The sequence below is a fragment of the Syngnathus scovelli genome, chromosome 3 (assembly GCF_024217435.2).
Source record: "Syngnathus scovelli strain Florida chromosome 3, RoL_Ssco_1.2, whole genome shotgun sequence".
NCBI lineage: Eukaryota > Metazoa > Chordata > Actinopteri > Syngnathiformes > Syngnathidae > Syngnathus > Syngnathus scovelli.
This window is the reverse complement of record NC_090849.1, coordinates 20575129-20593336: the sequence shown is the minus strand read 5'-3', so window position 1 is coordinate 20593336 and position 18208 is coordinate 20575129. Positions and strand designations below refer to the sequence as shown.

At 42.1% G+C, this 18208-nt stretch overlaps 2 protein-coding genes across 9 annotated transcripts in view; one reads left to right on the top strand and one right to left on the bottom strand.

Annotated features, from left to right (window-relative positions):
* The window catches only part of LOC125993954 (lymphocyte antigen 75-like), a 278014-nt gene that overhangs the window by 165140 nt on the left and 94666 nt on the right, over positions 1–18208 (bottom strand). The gene's annotated exons all lie outside the window — the stretch shown is intronic.
* Positions 1–18208, top strand: part of si:dkey-215k6.1 (transmembrane protein 132B) — a 75436-nt gene that overhangs the window by 47266 nt on the left and 9962 nt on the right. For all 4 annotated transcript variants that reach the window (XR_007490453.2, XM_049763034.2, XM_049763036.2 and 1 more), the window contains 2 exons: positions 9205–9391; positions 15381–15524. Coding sequence is in view for 3 of the 4 variants with exons in the window: in XM_049763034.2 (XP_049618991.1) it covers positions 9205–9391; positions 15381–15524 (331 nt within the window). In the remaining variant the exon portion in view is untranslated. The remainder of the gene's footprint in view (positions 1–9204; positions 9392–15380; positions 15525–18208) is intronic.

Here is an 18208-nt window from a genome sequence, read left to right as displayed (position 1 = left end):
GTGCGTTTCATCTCAGACTCTGGAAGTTTTCGAAGTGTTTTGCATCCTGTGTTTTGTTCTTTAAAGTTGACTTGAGTCAAGTTTATGCTGGGTTTTTTTTTTAAGAAAAATATATCATCCATTTTGTTGGAATACAAAATTAATTTGCTATACTGTTTTCTATTTTTATATTCCTTTGTCAATTGTTTTTATCCCATATTGGAACTGAATAGTTTGATTACTTCTTCTATTGTAACAGTCTATGTATTATTATTATTATTATTATTTAAGACAACTATTTTTTTGTACAAAACAACCCAACAAATTGTTTTTTTTTTTGCAAAATAACCCAAAGTTGGGTCAGTCCAAGTTTTCACCCAAATTGGGTTGTTTTTAACCGAGCAATTTTAAGGGTACAACTTGAAATAGAATATTTTTCATCAGATTTTTAAAAAAGGATTTTGCCCCTGCAGTCATAATGTGAAATTTGTCATCTGCAAGATGTTCTCCACACCAAAGCCACTCAGGCACACCTTGTGCAGCGGCAACACAAAAAAAAACATCTTCCACTTGTTTCTTTGAAGCACGTATGTGTCAAAGTTCATTCACTCGATTCGTTTTGCTTGCATGCAAATATTCACGAGAGAGCGGCCAGATGTGCAGCACAAGGGTCTTAACAATGGGGTCATTTGTTGTTAAGCCTCCACCACTGCCCCCGGCGACGACATCGCTTCCGTGTCACAACACAACGTGTGTCTGTGGGGGGGGGGGGGGCACACGAGCCACGATATGTACTGCTGCACAGACGCGTGCGCGTCAATAAGCGTGAATAATTTTGCAAAGACGAAGCATCATGAGATGTCTGGCCGAGTTCTAACCTCATGTAGGTGACTGGTTCCAGTTTTGTGTTTCATGGCAAGACATCAAACTTGGCTGCCATTCCCCGCCCACATCAATTGATGGGAAATCATATTCCTCACAATTAAGCATCAGCCATCTGTCGAGTGTACTTGGTTCAAATCTGCTGGAAATTGGATCAGCAGGCATTCACCTGGAAATGGCCAATTTGACTCCAAAAAGCCTATTCAAAGCAAAATTGCACACCTCCTGTGCTTTTTCAGACAGTCCTTATTGAGACTATTTTTTTCTTCTCACGTTAGAGAGGTTTTGGAAACCCTAGCAACGTGAAACATGGTCAGCTTGTCTATCATGAGTATAATAAAAATAATAAATAAATAAAATAAAATAGATGAATAAAAATAATACTTTCCCCCAAAATATACACCTAGTTTTGGAGATCTCAAGTGGTGGCTGTATTGCCTTAGATAACCAAACTTTGATGGTAAATGTATTTTTTTTTTAAAAAAGAAGAGATTTTTACTTTTGGTGGCACCCTGGGGGGTAATTTCAGCCGCCCCCTACCCCGATGAAATTGTGTGTGAAGGTCCATTAAAATGTATGGCCAGCACGAACTGGCCGCTAGCCAGAGCGGGGCCAAAAAGCGGGACCCCGAGGCTCACCGTTGCTTATGCTCTGATTAGCAAATTAGCATGTCCCAACAAATGGCCATGACATCAGCGTGAAAGCTAACGGAAAAAGGCCATCGAGCGGGGGCACTTGGCGACGTTTTGTGCCACCTCATCGTTAATCAATGCTATGCTAAGCGCCGCTAAGTGGCTGATAATGTGCTTTTAGGGAGGCACGCACCCCCCGGGTCGGGCAGGAAGTGAGCGGGACCGGGTCACTGTGACAGGGTGACCTTCGCGTTGGACAGAATGCTAGCACTCCGTTTTCACTTTATGTCTTTTAAACTTAGTCGTCGATGAACACATCGCTGTTGTGAGAATTAAACTTGTGGTGTTTCCCTTGAATTAGCATCCTGCATGGAGGGAAGAGCGTGCGAAGGGTGTGCACATGCAGTTTTCAAATTTTTCTTCTTGTTGCACTTTTAAAACCTATGTCTCCCTCAAATTTAGTTGAACGTATTTCTTTGGCGGGGAAATGGGGTGCGCCGACTGTTCAAGTGAGTGCACAGTTTCAGTTTGGATGCTTGATTTTCTTTTAAGGGTACGCTTGGTGTTGGGGGTGCGCCAAATTGTGGGGCAGCAGGTGCAACCCTCTGCAATTTATGAAACTCATTCTGCCTTTTCTGCTCATTTTCTCTTGCCGTCATTCCCACTTTGGCTTTCCGCCGACACTCATTTTTCATCAACGACTAATAGACTGTGTGTGTGTGTGTTGTGTGCGTTTTCAATTCATTCAGGGCTAAGTAAGCTGCATTTAGAATCCCCCCCCCCTTCATGAATCAGATGAGTCAGACGTCACACAAGTTGATTTTCTCGGTAATGTGTGTTTTTAAAAAAAGTCTAAAATGGAAGTAGTCTAATCTTTGCGAGTCGTAATGATTCAATCCAAAGAAATTAGTGTGCCAATGTTCCTTTTTGTTGGCAGAGTCATTCTGGGAACGCAGACGAGCCAGAGTGTACCAACAATATGTAAGATTTGGTCTGAGCTTACCTGGCGTCACATCAAAATAAGTGGTAGCATTACAATAAATACAACGAAAACTCAGCTACAATGCCGTTCAATTTATTCATAGGAAATCATTTGATGGTGATTACCATAATGAAATTCACTTCATTGCCAGCGATATTTTATGTATAAAAGGTGGGCGCAGCTGCATCTAGCTAATGAAGCGCCAACCACCAGGGGGCGAACAAATGGTTAAGACTTCATTAAGCTTCCTATTCATTTAGTTGGTATATTCAAAATTCTTGGGTCATGTTTTGTCCTCATCGTTGTAATCCGTTTTTTTTAAAAACTTTCATTCTGTACTCACAACTTCACGTATTGTTTGTTGAAATGTAGTGCAGTAAAAATACAGACGTTTTCTCTAACATAATCAATAGTTGTGATCAATAATCGAAGAATCATGATTACCACTACTCACATTTTAGCTTACTGTCAAACTAAACAGAAAATTACACAAGGCATATTCAAAACAAGTATCCACTAGCATGATGCTAACACGTAATGCAGAACGTCATAGGTGGGCTAACAGACAGCACAATTGATTGAGCAGCACATAATATAACGATACTTACAGAAAATATATTCTTTATCCTCTGTGAAGAAAACAAATATTACCGCGGCTTCTGGGGTCTGTTGTAAAGGTACTCAATGTGCTTGCATCCATGTGACACTGCTCCCCCCCCCCAGGAAAAACATTAGTTTTACTCTCCGTGTTTGCCGTCACCTTGCGCCACGCCGTTGTTTTTCATCTAGGATTGATGTCACTTTCTCCCGCTCTCATCTGAAACGCCGCTTTGACACAAATGACCCGAACACGTATCACAATTTCAGTCTTGTTGTAGGAAACATCCCGCCGGGGCACGGCGGGCCGTATTAAAAGCCCGTTTACGGCCTCGTCTGGCCGTCGTAAAAAGATGTACAGTAAAATTTTATGGACATGCGGCTGGCTCGCATTCATTAGCCGCCGGGATTCTTTGCGTTTAAAGAAGACGCGGACAAGAATGGCTTGTTGTGGAAGGACGACTCCTTCCTCCAAGACCTCGTCCAGGGAAGCGCACGCAACTAATACTGACAGAGCGGCAAATCTACAACAACGGGACAAATGGCGAGACATTACGGCGACAGGTGACCCTGAGCTGGAAAACTCTCCCGGCGAACGTAACGTTTATGATCCCGGCGAAGGAAGCAGCCTACGGACGCAAAGTGAGCAGACTTGGACCTCCATTTTTTTTTTGCTTCTTTTTGCTTTTTCTTCTCTTGCCAGCCGCCCTCGATCGCCATGATTGACGGGGTCACTGGTGCTTCACACTGCGACCGCTCCGCTTGCCATCTAACACGAGCACTTCTTGAGGGGCTTTCTGGGTGATCTTGGGGCGTGTTCCCAGCTTGCCATGTTGCCTCCCAAGCTCCCTTAGCCAAACATTAGCATAAAGGTACCAAGCCCCGCCTCCATACTTGCTGTCAACTAGCGAGCGAGCGAGGCAGGCAGGCAGGCAGCACTGGGCCTTGTGGGAGTTTGACTTGCTTTATTTATCTTTTTAAAGGGCCGGCCGGGTAGCCGGGCGGTCGGCCTGGCTGACAGGCAGGGCTTGATACCTGGCCTGATTCAGTCACTGCGGCCCAGTGCGCTGCTATACGCTATTAGCGGCTAAATATACACCGGGACAAGTCCCAGCACACGCGATCAAACGATCATTTTTAAAAACATAAAGTAAATCACATTTTGGAATATATATACACACGCACATATATATATATATATATATATATATATATATATATATATAATATATTTACACACACATGTGTGTGTATATATGTACGTACTACGTAGTGCCTTTTAATGTTTTTTGAGGGGTCCCTAAAAAGCTGTAGGGTGGTCTCTTGAGAATCTTCTAATTGTCTCCTGTGGATGCTCATCTTCACCTCTTTAGCATATTTGAATAATATTTTAATAATGTGCTGCCGTCGTCTCTTTTGTGTGCAAACGGCTTCTCGGCTAACTGCTGTTTTTCACTCTATTTGTTGTGATAAATGACTGTTAGATGTAATTTCCCCAGGATCGTATCTCTCTCAGGAACACGCACACCCGCACAATCGCCATAATTAGACTGGCCGATTAATAATTCATTATTACCTTCTTTTTTTGAGCGCTATTTGGAATTACTCTGTGTAGGGTAGAACTAAAACCTGAAATACTGAAAGTGATTCTTCTTTTCCAAGAATATATTCAATTGAACCATTACCAAAAAAATCCAATGGAAGAACGGATGAATTTTTGAATGTTTTATTTTAGAAATTCAGTCCTCAAAGCTTCACGTCAATCACTAGACTGAAAATGCCTTTTTTGACTTATTTCCAGATGTCGTTAGAATTGTTTGAAAATCCCAAAGACATTTCGACTTAGGAGCATACAATTTGCTGGACTTATTTGTCATGAGTGAAGTACGGAGAGAAATAAAAAGCTCAAGGAGTCACGCTCAGAAAGACATGAGACGGGCCACCTGCCATTTTGGTTTCATTTTTCACCGCAAGGCAAACCCCGCTTAAGGATTTGGAAGCTTTCTGCTGAACCTCTGATTTGCTTTAAACTCAATTTGGATGGAACACGAGTCAGCGTAGCCTAAGCATGACGCCGCCAGCGCCGGTGGACTTTGGTGTTATACATTTATAAAATATACATTTATAGGGAGCGGGGGAAACAGCGACTAAGTAAACGCGTTCCCGGCAGCAAGGCAAACAAAAACGATAAAAATGAAACGCGCAGCCGTAAAAGCCGATTCTCATCTCACCGTAATGACCTTTTTTCCCCGCCGTGCGCGTCTTGGAAAGAACACGTCGAAAGAGACGGCAAAAAAGGGGCCCGCAAAGCGGCGTCTTGTCTTCTCTTCTTTTGTTCTTTCTCCAGACGGCAGCGGCGAATCTGCGACGTTCACTCCAAAATAGATTTCCACAAAAAAGGAGAAACGAGAAGCTCGCACAACTTTTTGACATGTTTACAACTTTGGAACACAAAAAGTTGGCTGCCGTACAAAAAGTGGCAACCGTCACCTTTGTTTTCTAGAAAACATCTGATATTGTCCACAAATGTAACAAACTGTTTGCCCTCAAAATTACAACATTATTCTCCATTTAAAAAAAAAAAAAAAGAAACCTGAAACATGATTTTCTTTTGAACATTTTGGCCTGACCTTGCTTAAAAACAACATTTTTCTCCAAAAATTGGATTCCCTGGTTCAAAATTGAGCCCAGATTCTGTTAAGTGACGACAATAATGAAAATAATTATTCCAAGACTGAAGTAATCAAAAAACTGTTTGTTTTTTTGGGCATAATGGCTTCATCATCGTAACAAAACTCTCCTTCCTCCTTGCCGTTCCAAATCCTAACAAGTACTTTCTCCATCTCTTTCCATTGTTTTTCCAATTTCTTCTTTATCCCCCCCCGCCCCCCCTACATTTTCATCTTTGCTATCCCAGCACCCCGCCGTGCTCGCAAAAGCTTTCGGCTGCATTTAAAGAAAAAGGAAAATCGCAGTGGGAGATGTTTGATGCACGCACACGCACACAGTGGCCTTGCCCTAAAAGCATTTACATGTTGCATGTCGGTGTGTGTGAGTGTGTGTGTACGTACGTACGCGTGTGTGTGTGTGTCACACTCACTAACGTGTACGAGGGCAGAGGGGGACGAGTGCTCGTGTGCGTTTGTCGGTGGCTGGGGGGGGTCTCTGCATGTCGTAGCATGTCTGATGAGGCATAAGCGTCACAAGTGGCTGGACGGTGAGGAGGACATTAGCCGGCCTCCCGCTGTTACATTTTCTAGCTCGTCCTCTCGTGTGCGACAAGCAACAAAAGAGGAGGAGGATATGGCCGGCAATCACAATAGAACACAAATCCAAGACACACATGCTGGAATCTAACTACAAGCAGTTTTTAGTGCGTACATTTAAATAACTTGGGAGGTCGGTAGGTGGTTAGTTGGTAGGTCGCGGTATCGTTGCTTCGTTGGTTTGTTGGTACATTACATTGCACTGGAGGGAGGCGGGGTCGCTGTTCTACTCACTATTCTACTGTGTGTGCGCATGTAAGTGTGTGTGTGTGTTTAATGCATGTCCTTCACTTTCTGCAAGATCATTCCTCAAATGTCCACACTGTCCTTTACGTGCAAGCTGACAGCTCAGAGAGACACACGTACACACTCATGCACACACACGCACACACACACACACAGTATATATTTTACATGCATGTTGGCTTCATTTCCATGTAAAGCGGCTGCTGTGACACCCCTGCTGTGTGTGTGTGTAACATCACTCACACACTCCTACGTGCACAACGTGCAACATAGTGTGTGCATGTTTGTGTCCTTTCACTCTGACACGCTTGTGTTAGCACAAACTGACAAGAGGCCCAGCATGGCTGCGACCAGCTGTGTCACTCGCACACACACACACTCATGCATGCACACACACGCATACACACACACACGGTTGTGTGACCGTGTTGTCGACTTTTGGTCTCGAGTGATGTGGTTTTACCTTCTTGTCTGTTTATTGTCACCAACACACCTGTGACAGCCCCGTGCAGATGTGTGTGAATTTCTGTCTTAAAAGTTGTAGATTTGATATTATACATTAAAACCGAAAAAATTAACTTCAGTCTTGATGCTAATTAAATGCTCACAAATTAGGTGGGAGTGCTTTTATGCCTTTTTATTCGTTCATTTTTTTAATAGCATGTGTTTTCATCTGAGAGATTTTTGTGAGTTTTTAATCATCGGGATGCTTTTCTGAGTCATTAAACTAGTGATGGAAATGCTGAAAAACGATTAAAATTTCAAAAATGCCATCAGTGTATTTGCTAATTACGATAACACTTTTTTTTCAAACACTTTGACATTAAAACTTATATTTCTGCCAACTGATCATCTGGGGGCAGGGAAGTGCTAATCATCAGAGCAAATTGTCTCGATAAATGCAATAATGATCTTAAAAAAAAAAATCCTAATCAATTTTACCTCATGGAGCGTATCTGTTGTTATCATGCCAGAATATGTAGTTTGTGTTAAAAATATATATGTATATTCTGGTGTCTTTATTATTCTGCAGCTATTGTGACAATGCATTATATAAATAAATCTATCGTACACAACCTTGTATGGTGTTATTAGCATAGCAATGTTAGCTTGCAGTGTGAAGTTGTCATGTACATAAATGTCGCTCGAGCATTGGCTTGCCTTCCAATGCAGGATTATTGTAGCACTGTTACCTGTTAGCATACCATTGTTAGCTCAAAGTCAAGGATTCTTTGTCACAGTCTTGTAAACATTAAGTCTAGCGCTGTCAACTTCTAATCCAGTATGCATGCAAGTGCATAATTTCGAGTAACCTATTTTCTGGATGTAGTGTGATGTACACTTGAAGCCACTTCAGTTGTCCTTTTGACTCCTCTGAACTAGCCATGCTATGCTAACACCGTACAACACCTGAATGCAGCTGTCAATGTGGACACATTGCTTTTTCAGCTCCAGCGATTACACCGCTCCCGCAGATGCACATTTAACACATTTTTTTATGTGAGGAAATGGCAGGCACGGATAGCAACCATCTTTCATTTTCTCAATAATATTTTTAAAACTCATTATGTATTATCCAGTTGATCACTTGTCATATGTTTTAGAAAAATGAATTAAACTCACATTATCGTTTGTAACTGCACAATGTACCGCTACTTTTCTGAACCGCTTCTCCTCACGCAGGTATTATTTGAAATTATGCTAATGTCTGAGTTTTCTTAAAGTACAAAAAGGTAAGGTATGCTGGCATTTTCGACTCTACGGCATCGTATCCCTTATTGCGGTAATTTCTATTTATGAGATGGATTTTAGCAGGTAAAAAAGAGGACATAAAGTGACAGTTAAAGCGAAACGTTTCAATCCCGCTTGTTTTGTGCTATCGATATAACGATAAAGGCTGTGATTACGCTCGTGAAGCTGTTCAAATGTGCCGTTAAGTTATTTGACTCCTACTCCTGCTCCTGCCCCCATACACACGCACACACACACACACACACACACTATATGAATATCCAGCTGTGTTATCATCAACGTTCTTGTCACTTTATGAATAAGTTGACTTGACTTGAGCACTGAGGCACAGCTGCGAGAACAAATCAATGAAAGCGTTTACTGTCTGTATTTTTTCCCCCTTGGATTTAATGACGCAAGAAGAAAAATAAGTAGACAGAAATGTTCGCAGGATGTCTCAGAAGTGTTAAAAGCAGGGGCAAATTGCACTTGTCTGTCCGTATGCTTGCGGGAGAAGTCTTGAGGATGGATATAAGATCAACAAGACTGTATCATGTTTGATAGTTGGAAAGTTATTCTCACTTCATAGTGAAAAAATACTGGAGATAGAAGATTGTAATTATACCGTATCATTGTTTAAAGTCTTGGTTATGCTCAACAGGAGTTAGCTCCCACTGTTAGTCAAACAACCAAAAGATGGAAAAAAAGTTTCTTTGGTATGCTAGATGGCTACTTCCTGGTTTGGAGACCATTAAATTTTTTGAAAATGTTTATTATTATTCTTGGGCGAGTGGAGCGTCTATTATTATTGAAACAGCAAAAAGTAAACAGTCAAGCGCCCTGATTGCGGATTATTACTAATGGAATCGTACCGTTTTCCATCCGCCAGGTTGGAGCGCCCGTCTTACGAGGTGATGCAGTTGGACTTTGAGGTGGACAACGTGATCACCTTGGCCCCGACCCAAACTCTGCACTGGAGCGTGGAGTACGCGTCAGGAGCGCCGGCCTCGGCCGAGAAAGTCTCGCACCTGTACGTCAGCAATGCCAACATCCAGGGCATCGTCCCACTTGCGCAGGTCAACTCTTCTCTTTCCGTTGTCTGTTTACCCATCGGATCCTGATCCCTTTTTTATACCTCCATCTTCTACACTTAACGTGTAGTTCATTTGTCCCTACAGCTACTCCCATTTCTTATTCATCCTCCCTTTCCATACCAAATTTCTCACTTCCTCTTCTGCTAGTATTGCCGTTTTCCTGATTGGTTTTGATCTCGGGATCAGTCTCAGGATCATTTCTTGATTGAGCGCGTCTTATTCTACACCAAGCCATTCTTCCTTCTCTACCTAGCTCATCCCCTACTTCTTGCTTATCTGGCATTAATGTTTCAACAAACAGTGAGCTGTGACATTAAAGGAATTCTTACGTGCTTGTGGATTAGAACAGCCATTTCCCGTCTGCCCAGAACAAAAATGAGAGCTGCATCCAGCTGCTCCAGATGCTTTTGAAAGCTCGCTCTCACTTCCATTAGCGCCAAGCTAATCCGGCCTACTAGCCCTGGTGAGAAAAGCCAATTTGGCGTGGTGGGCATCTGCCTTGGCTGCACACCAGACAGACAAGAACAAGACTGCGCTCTGTGCTCCAAAACAAGCAGAAAGGCCAATCTGACGTTTGATTTCTTTAAGTTGCCGTTTACGTGCGTAAAAGCGAAATGCGATAACACTTCAAACGACACTGAAAAGTATGTCGGTACGTTATCGTCGCGATACTCATCCATCCGCCCATCCTCATTCATCATTCATTATTACTTTTTCATGTCATTAGAAAATCCATCCATCATTTTGCGAGACATTTGTTATTTTCTTGACATCCTCTGCTATCAATCCACCGCGGTGCATGCTGGTCAGTTGCTGTGCCAGTCTGCTGTCGGCCGGCCGATCCGTTTGTTGGTAACTGTCACCGGGGCCTGTCTGTAAGACAGCGAATGTGTTGTCTGTCTTTCGGTCGGTCCGTCGTCGATCAGCCAGTAGGTCCGCAAGGCAAAGCAACTTTATTTTTCTGTCTGTCAGTATGTTCGCTGTCAACCAATCTCATCTTATCAGATGTGATTCAGTCTGTTTTTCAAATTATTTCTCACAGAGGAAATAGATTATTCAAATAGACATAATGGAAATATGCACATCTTCTGTAAAAGGAACATGGTCAGGATGTGCCTCCCAATGCCTGAAGCTAAAACAAGGTAAAGAGCAGCCCGCTTGTTAGCTTGTTAGCGGGGTGGGGGCTATGCTACATCAAAGCCAAGGGAGGTCAGGAAAGGATGTGCTGATGTTTCAGCACATAAATTGGATCAGTAATAATGTTCTGTGATGTTTCCGACCGCCGCCATTACGCGTCCTCGTTCGCTCCCCGCCGCTAAAAGTAAAAGCCTGACCGTCCCACGGGGTCTGAGAGGGAAGGAAGGAATAAATGCTGCTCTTGTCGGCCATCTTTTATTTATTTGACGTCGTCTAACTTGTTTGTGCTTCTTCGCTGCGCTTCAAACAAAAGTGCCCTCGCAGAAGTTGGAATCTAGTTCTGTCTTTATACACCACTTTGAAAACATTTGGCAGATTAGGTTTTCTTAGAGTGGTGCTCACTCTAACTTATTTGCAAGAACCACACGGGAGACAGTATGCCCATTGAGCACTTGCAAGTGGAGAGGTCGTTCGTCACTGTGCAAACAGCGATGATCGAATGAAGTCTGACTTTGGATTCTTGCAAGAGCATATTTATTGAGAGAAGCAAGTTGGGGGTGAGATTGGACATGTTTGGTCACCGCAGCAACTGGTTAATCAGTATGGAGGGTCCCAGCTCATTGCGTTACAAGGTTGTGGAAACAGAAACTAGTGGAGCATTTTAGATGACTAACTAAGCAAAAATGTTTCCACACCATTTGAAAAGTTTCAACAACTGAATGGTGAAACTTTTCAGAGTCAAGGAAAGGTAAAAGGTTTAAACTAAGATAATAATTCTAGTCTACATTCCAACATAATCATACGATCAAGATAATTTGTCAACCCTAACAGGTTTGGGCGTAAAATTGGCAGATTAGGTTTGGGCGTGAAATTTCCAGATTGTTCTGTTTTAGAATTAAAGAGTGAAGACTGGCTTAGTAGCTTGTTGTGCAAGCGCCGCCCATGTCACTTGTTGAACATTTTTACTTCATGCTATGATAATGTGAACGTGAATCCCTGACCATTTAAAAAAAAATCTGATATTAGCCAATTTGTGAGCAAGGCATTTTGATTTATTTAGCAACACAACATGGTATTGAGCAGCCTTTTGTATTTTTTTGTGGATTTGCATCCATGTAACTTGTCATTAGGTGAAATACATTACCATTCACGTGACTGCTATGTTAGCCTCTTGGGCTAGCCACTGGCTACAAGCTAGCTAGAGCAGTGAGCAGCAGCGGTGCCGCGCTCGCGAATCATTTGGTGTTCCAACCCCCCAATTCCAACCCTTAATGCTGAGTGCCAAGCAGGGAGGCAATGGGTCCCATTTTTAAAGTCTTTGGTATGACCCGGCCGGGGTTTGAACCCACAACCTTCCAGTTTTAGGGCGGACACTCTACCACTAGGCCACTGAGCTTTAAGTCTTTGTCTGCTACCTGCCATTGACCCCCCCCCCGCTAACGTTCATTTCCATAGCCAGCGTAAGCCCATAGCAATTAGTCCTGGCAAACAGCACCACAGAAGAAGAAGCGTGGAGGGTCAGCACAGGGGCTGACGTTCGCTAGTGAACGAGCATGAAACTAGGAAACATTTGTCCCACTTTGGATTTATTTTCGAATGGGACATGAGGTTGGACTCAAATGCATCTCAAAAGTCATAAACGAGCAGAATCGTAACATTGTCACACAACAACAGAAATCATGAATGAAACGTACACACAACATACCAGCAAATAAACATTGCGTTGCGAACTGGCAACGCCATGTGCCCATCCAACCTTGTGTGACAACATGGACAAAAGTTATCGGTTTCCTTAAACATTTTTGAGAACCCAGTGAAGAGGGACCAACAGTAAAATTGCATTTACGCTACGGCTACGGAAGTGAGATCAAGACAATAGCGATGCTGCGTTTCCATTGGCTACTTTCTGTATTTGGGTCAAATTAGTTGGTACGACTCTCAAGTTTGCCACGGTGCACTTGTACATTACATCAATTGTACCTGTCTCAAAACTTGCGAACACCTCCACCTCTACACCCTAACTGCTGTACCTAATAAAGCGACCTGTGTGTGTGTGTGTGTGTGTGTGCGCGTGTGTGTGTGCGTGAATGAATCACTTGTTTGACATCTCAACATTTCTGTGCCCATAAAAAAATTGCAATTGGTCTTTTAACAAGCTGCACATCAGATTTGCTCACGCGTACACCGCCACTGACTTTACTGCATATTAATGCCGTGTCATGCCGTAAACAACACACACACACACGCACGCACACACACACACTAAAGGCACAAACCGCCATATGTTCAGATGGCTTCACATCTCTCCGCATGGCCGCACACAAATTAAAGCACTTTTGATTTTATTCTTATTATTGTCCTTTTACGAGCGTCTCTGACTTATTTGAGTGGCGAATATGAGAGAGGAGGAGCCAGAGAGTGTGTGAGCGCGCGCGGCACATTGACGGTAAATCAAGCAAACGAATCTGCAGGATAAACGGCCCTGAGACGGGAGGGGTGCAAATGTCTCACACTTGTGTGATAAAACAACCTTTAATAGGCTGCTGGAAGACTAAGCAGATACATTTTCATGAACATGAAAGTCTACACACCCCTGTTTGAATGTCAGATTTATGTTTTTGGAAAAAAAAAAAAAACCCAAGACGAAGTTCAATCATGTCATGTGACTTAAATTGAAACAGCAGTCAGGGATACAAAAAAGAAAAACTCAGACTGGAATTGTGAAGAGTTCCGGCTTCTGCTAAAATGCAAAAATTACACACACACAGACAAAAATTGACATTCAAGTTTGTACACTTAGCAAGGCAGTCTTTAAATTGGAGCCTAATTCATTTCGTTTTTTACCTTGAAACCACTGTTGCCGGTCTTTTGTTGGATGTTACTTTACTTAGCTCCACACACACACACGCGCACACACACAAAATTGGATATGTCCGCACAAACGCCCATTCATGCTTGAAAACACTCAAACCTCGGTCGCCCAGGTGACCAAGCGTCTTGTCCGAGCTGTCCTGGAATAACATCAGACTTATCCTGCTCTTTTTTTATTGTCTCAAAAAGAAAAAAACATTGGCCTTTGAATGAAATAGGGCCATTGGCAAGTCTGTCAAAACGTTTGTTGAGCACCTGTATCGTTTTTGCCAGATAATTTCAACCTCAATCGCTGATGCTTGTCCCAATACTTTTGCATTGGCAATCATGCAGAATAGTGAGTGTGTTGCTAATCTGGTGTGTTTGGAGACGCCGCCGCCTCCGCCTTTTGTGGCCACTGGGTGACATCGACGTGCACTTGCAGCCTGCAGTCATGATCGCGACAATGTGGATGCGATCTTATCTGCGCATTTCATCTCACGACGAACACGCGCATGCACGCGAGCGTGTTAGTCATGTGATGAAATGCTCATGCACACGCGTGGCGGGTAAACATTTCTCTTCCCACTTAGCCTGCAGGCAGAAACTTTTGCTTGATATCTTCTCTCATCACTTTTTCTTGTCTTATTGTCTTTGTCATGCTTTTAATCCTCTTTAATCCCTGCTGGCTGCCCCCCCCCCCCCTCACCTGTTTCTCAACCTCACTTGCTTCCTGACTACCAAACATTTTACAGCCTCCATTGTCTTTCAGGCTGCATAAAATGTGTACTTTGGCATCTTTAAATCAGCAAATTGTCTTCGATTTTTTTTGCAAAAACACTTATTTGCGGCTCTACGAGCTGTTGCTGATGTCACAAAACAAAGCAAAATGTTTTCGTGTTGATCAAATGAGAAATCACTGAAGACTGAAATTGCCCCAAAAACATTTTTTCATATTTGATTCATTGTTTGTATTTACAAAAATACATGCAGGATCTTTGAATTCCTAAATCATCATTGTTATTTACAAAACATCATTTGCAGGGGGGGGGGGGTCTTTGATTGACATGAAGCAGGACCGATTTGTGGAAGCGGCACACTCAATTTTCCTTTTATTTTTAATCACGAGCATGTGTGTGCGTAGGGATAAATCCTCCCTTCGTAAGCGTGGTGCCATTTTATGGAGATGGACGCCGGCAGGTAGCAAGCGTCTAATCTCAGTCCTGATTACAATCAGCATTTGGTCTCCAGTATTTGCCCAAAATTGTACCGTTTTAGTTTGAGCGTTGGAATCATTTATTGATTCAGCAACAAACTAATCCGTTATCAAAATAATTCACAACTATCATGATCATCGATTAGTTGTTGAGAGACATTTCATCTTTAAAAATTTCAACCACTCAACAGTTAATCTGTTTCCTTGAAAGCAGACTCCTTTTTTTTTTTTCTTGTTTTTTTTTCTTTTCAAAATAATTCATTTGCAGACTTCTCAGGAACATTTGCTGATTTTGTAACATGTTAGACTAATTCGGTAATCCATTCATGTTCATTCATTTCTCTCCGCTGTCAATTTGAAATAATGTTCTGTTTTTGAATGAATGGACAAAAATTGTTTTTCGATCTAAATCATCAGTTGATTGGAAAAAAAATCAACAAAATCATTGATTAGAAAAATAATCATTAGCTGCAGCTCGAGTTAGGGCTATCAAACGTGCCGATCACTAGCAAATTCCAATGTCCTATTCTTTAATAAACGGACAAAAGTGTTTTTTTGGATTTAAATGGCGAGTTACTTGAAAAAAAAAAAATCCACAAAATAATTAGAAAAATAATTAGTTAGGCCTATGTGCCGATCGCTAGCAAATTCTGACTTTTCAATTTGCGAGCTTTGGCTCAAATTAAGCGGAAAAAAATATGGAGCATGAAGCTAGAATGCGTACATTGACCAGGAGCAATGTGTCATTGTGATGCGTGTGTTGGACAGGACACGGAGGTGTTGAACACGGCCATCCTCACAGGGCGCCGGGTATCTCTGCCCGTCAAGCTGGTGACGGTCGGGACGGACGGCCAGGTGAGGGAAGTGGACGACGCCATCAGCTGCAGTTCAGCCGACGTTCACGTGCTCAAGGTAAGTGTCTGATGTTGACCAAAATGCGTCTGATAGCTTCATCAAAGACCAGATTAAGATTTTTTGAATCGCCTTTGAATTTTGTGTGGTCCAACACAATGCACATTGAGATTCTCTTCAATTTTTACAAAACATGTTAGGTCATTTGAAGAGTTGTCTTGGATATTTCTGAGAACGCACTTGATGGGTTCATCCAAGTAAACAAAATCTATGTTACTTTGCAAGCTCGCAATAATCAAATAAAAAAATGTCTTTGTTTAAAACAACAAACACAAGGTTTTTTTTCTTCTCGTGGCATGTAAACCAGATCTCGTCTTTACTCTTCCTAATCTCGCCGAAACCTCCTACTTTGTGGTTTTAATTCACTCTGAGCAGCGGAGCGTTTAATGGCTTCATTCATTACGCTACTCGTCTCCTCGGGAATGATGATGATGACGATGATGACGCCAATTTACCAACCTTGGTTAAAAAAAAGGGCCTCGTTTGCCAAATTGTGGCTTTTACAGCTTCGTGTTCTTGCTCATTTTTGTGACTGCGAGTTCTTTGTTGTTCACATCACCCAGATTTTTAACTCAAAATTGTCTTTAATGTTTTCAAAAATACGTATTTAACGTTTACTAAGAAAAACATTGACTCTGATATTTTTGTTTGACAAATGTATGCTATGTTGGTTTAAGATTCCAATTGTTCTTTATATTTGCAGAACAACGCATGCTCAGTTTGTTAGAATAGGTTTAGTTTATGTTTATAAAATTATCAACATGACTGCAAGATTGTAAGTCGTCTTTGATGTTTTCACGAGCCAATATTCAACATCTGTCTTAAACAAGATTTGTCTTTGACGTTTACAAAACCCATAGAGAGTCTGTTCATTATCTCATGTCTAAATTGTCTCTGGTGATTTGAAAAACAATTAGGCTATATTTGTTTAGATACCAACTCCTAACTGTCTTTAGTTTTAGAAACCGTGAACTTGACAAAATTCTCCTTCACCATTGACATGCTACATTTGTTAAAGGCTAAATAGTTTTTGAAGTTTGCAAAATTCTCTCCATTATCCTTATTCTTTTAGGAATGAAAGAATCTATTTTCTTTGGCTCATGGAAAAACAGCCTTTTCTTTTTTTTTTTTTTTTTAGATACGTTGTCACTTTTAAATGCGCTACAGTTTTATGAGGAGGCTCGTTGTTGTTTTTAGCTCATTCTTGTGATTGGTCGCTCCCCACCATTCCCCTCTTTAACAACAAATCCCATGAAGAATTAGAGCGTCCACAAACACAAAGTTAAATCTATACGGGCTATAAAGCCGTAACGTTTATGGCGCACAAATGTGGCAAATTCATCCGGCTGTAAAACTTTAAAGTGGCGGCGGACGACGCTAACGCGCATGCTAGCCGTCGCCGCCGCCGAAACACTAAATGAATCAAGCAGAGGAATGCGTTCGCTCGCTCGCCCGGCCAAAGATAGAAGATTGATTTCTCCGGCGCGGCATCTCCTTTGTCCTCGGGAAGCGCAAATGAAACGCACCCTCGCTGTGACACTTTCAATATGGAGACAATTTCCTTGCGCCGACCGACGGGAGCCCCGCTGTTTAAGTGTGATCAATAACGCCGGCAACGGAGGGCACTCATTTCATTGCGTGTCTTTGAGCGTGTCTTTCAGCCTGTGTTTGCTGCTCTAGATTGAGTCCACCTTTTCAACACGCTCACAAAAACATTTCTCATGTTCAAAATATTCTACTATCCCTTTGATGGCTACAGAAAAGGTCTAAATACTTTTTGGTCTTGAAGCGACGTGTTGGTTTATTGGCATATTGAGAATTAAAAGTCAGAAGTCTTCTCTGTAAGGAAAGGGTTTTATTACAAGATCTTGGGCTGTTACAAAGTCACCATCTATATGAATAGATGATCCTAAGCAAGAGCGCCCTTCTTCTCTTTTAGACCTCGTTTTATACTCTCAAAAGGGCGTTAGCGTGAGTTTTTTGGCGGTTGCTTGCAATCCTAATATGGTTATGATGTTTCATCTATTGACACTGGATTGGTTACATGTTTTTCAAAATAACTGGCAAAACAGGGTGACACAAACATCCTTCATTTGGGGAAACATCTGAGCTTTTGGTTAGAGATGTACGTGTTAGAGATGTACGTGTTAGTTCTTGCTTCCAAGAACTTTAAGCAGTTTTTTAACAGACTCAGACAGAAGTGGTGGTAAGGTCACTTAGGCTCTCTGCAAATATAATTCCTGTCTGCTCAAGCAAGTATCGTAGCATCAAGAACACATATTCAGTCTTTATCAAAATCCCCCCCCCCCACCAAAATATTCTTCTTCCCAAAATTAGTCTTTCCGGAAAACCACGTTCATCAAGTTTATTTATAAGTAGAAATGTCTCGTGATGTGAAGGGCAAACTTTCTGCGCCCTCATTACTGGATTACCCGTATTTCCTCTCGCATTGTCGCAATTTGATTGGATGATGTTTGTGCGTGCCTTAAGAGGGCTGTTTGTACCCGTATGGACACAAGGGTGATTAAGAATTGATCTGAGCGACATTTAATAAAGCACACACGGGTGACCTTTAAACACACGCGTGCACACCTTGTCCTTGGAAATTGTGTGTGTGTGCATGCCTACGCGCACTTTTGCTGACTGCTGCAATATAAATCACTGGAGGAAGGCCTCATCAAATT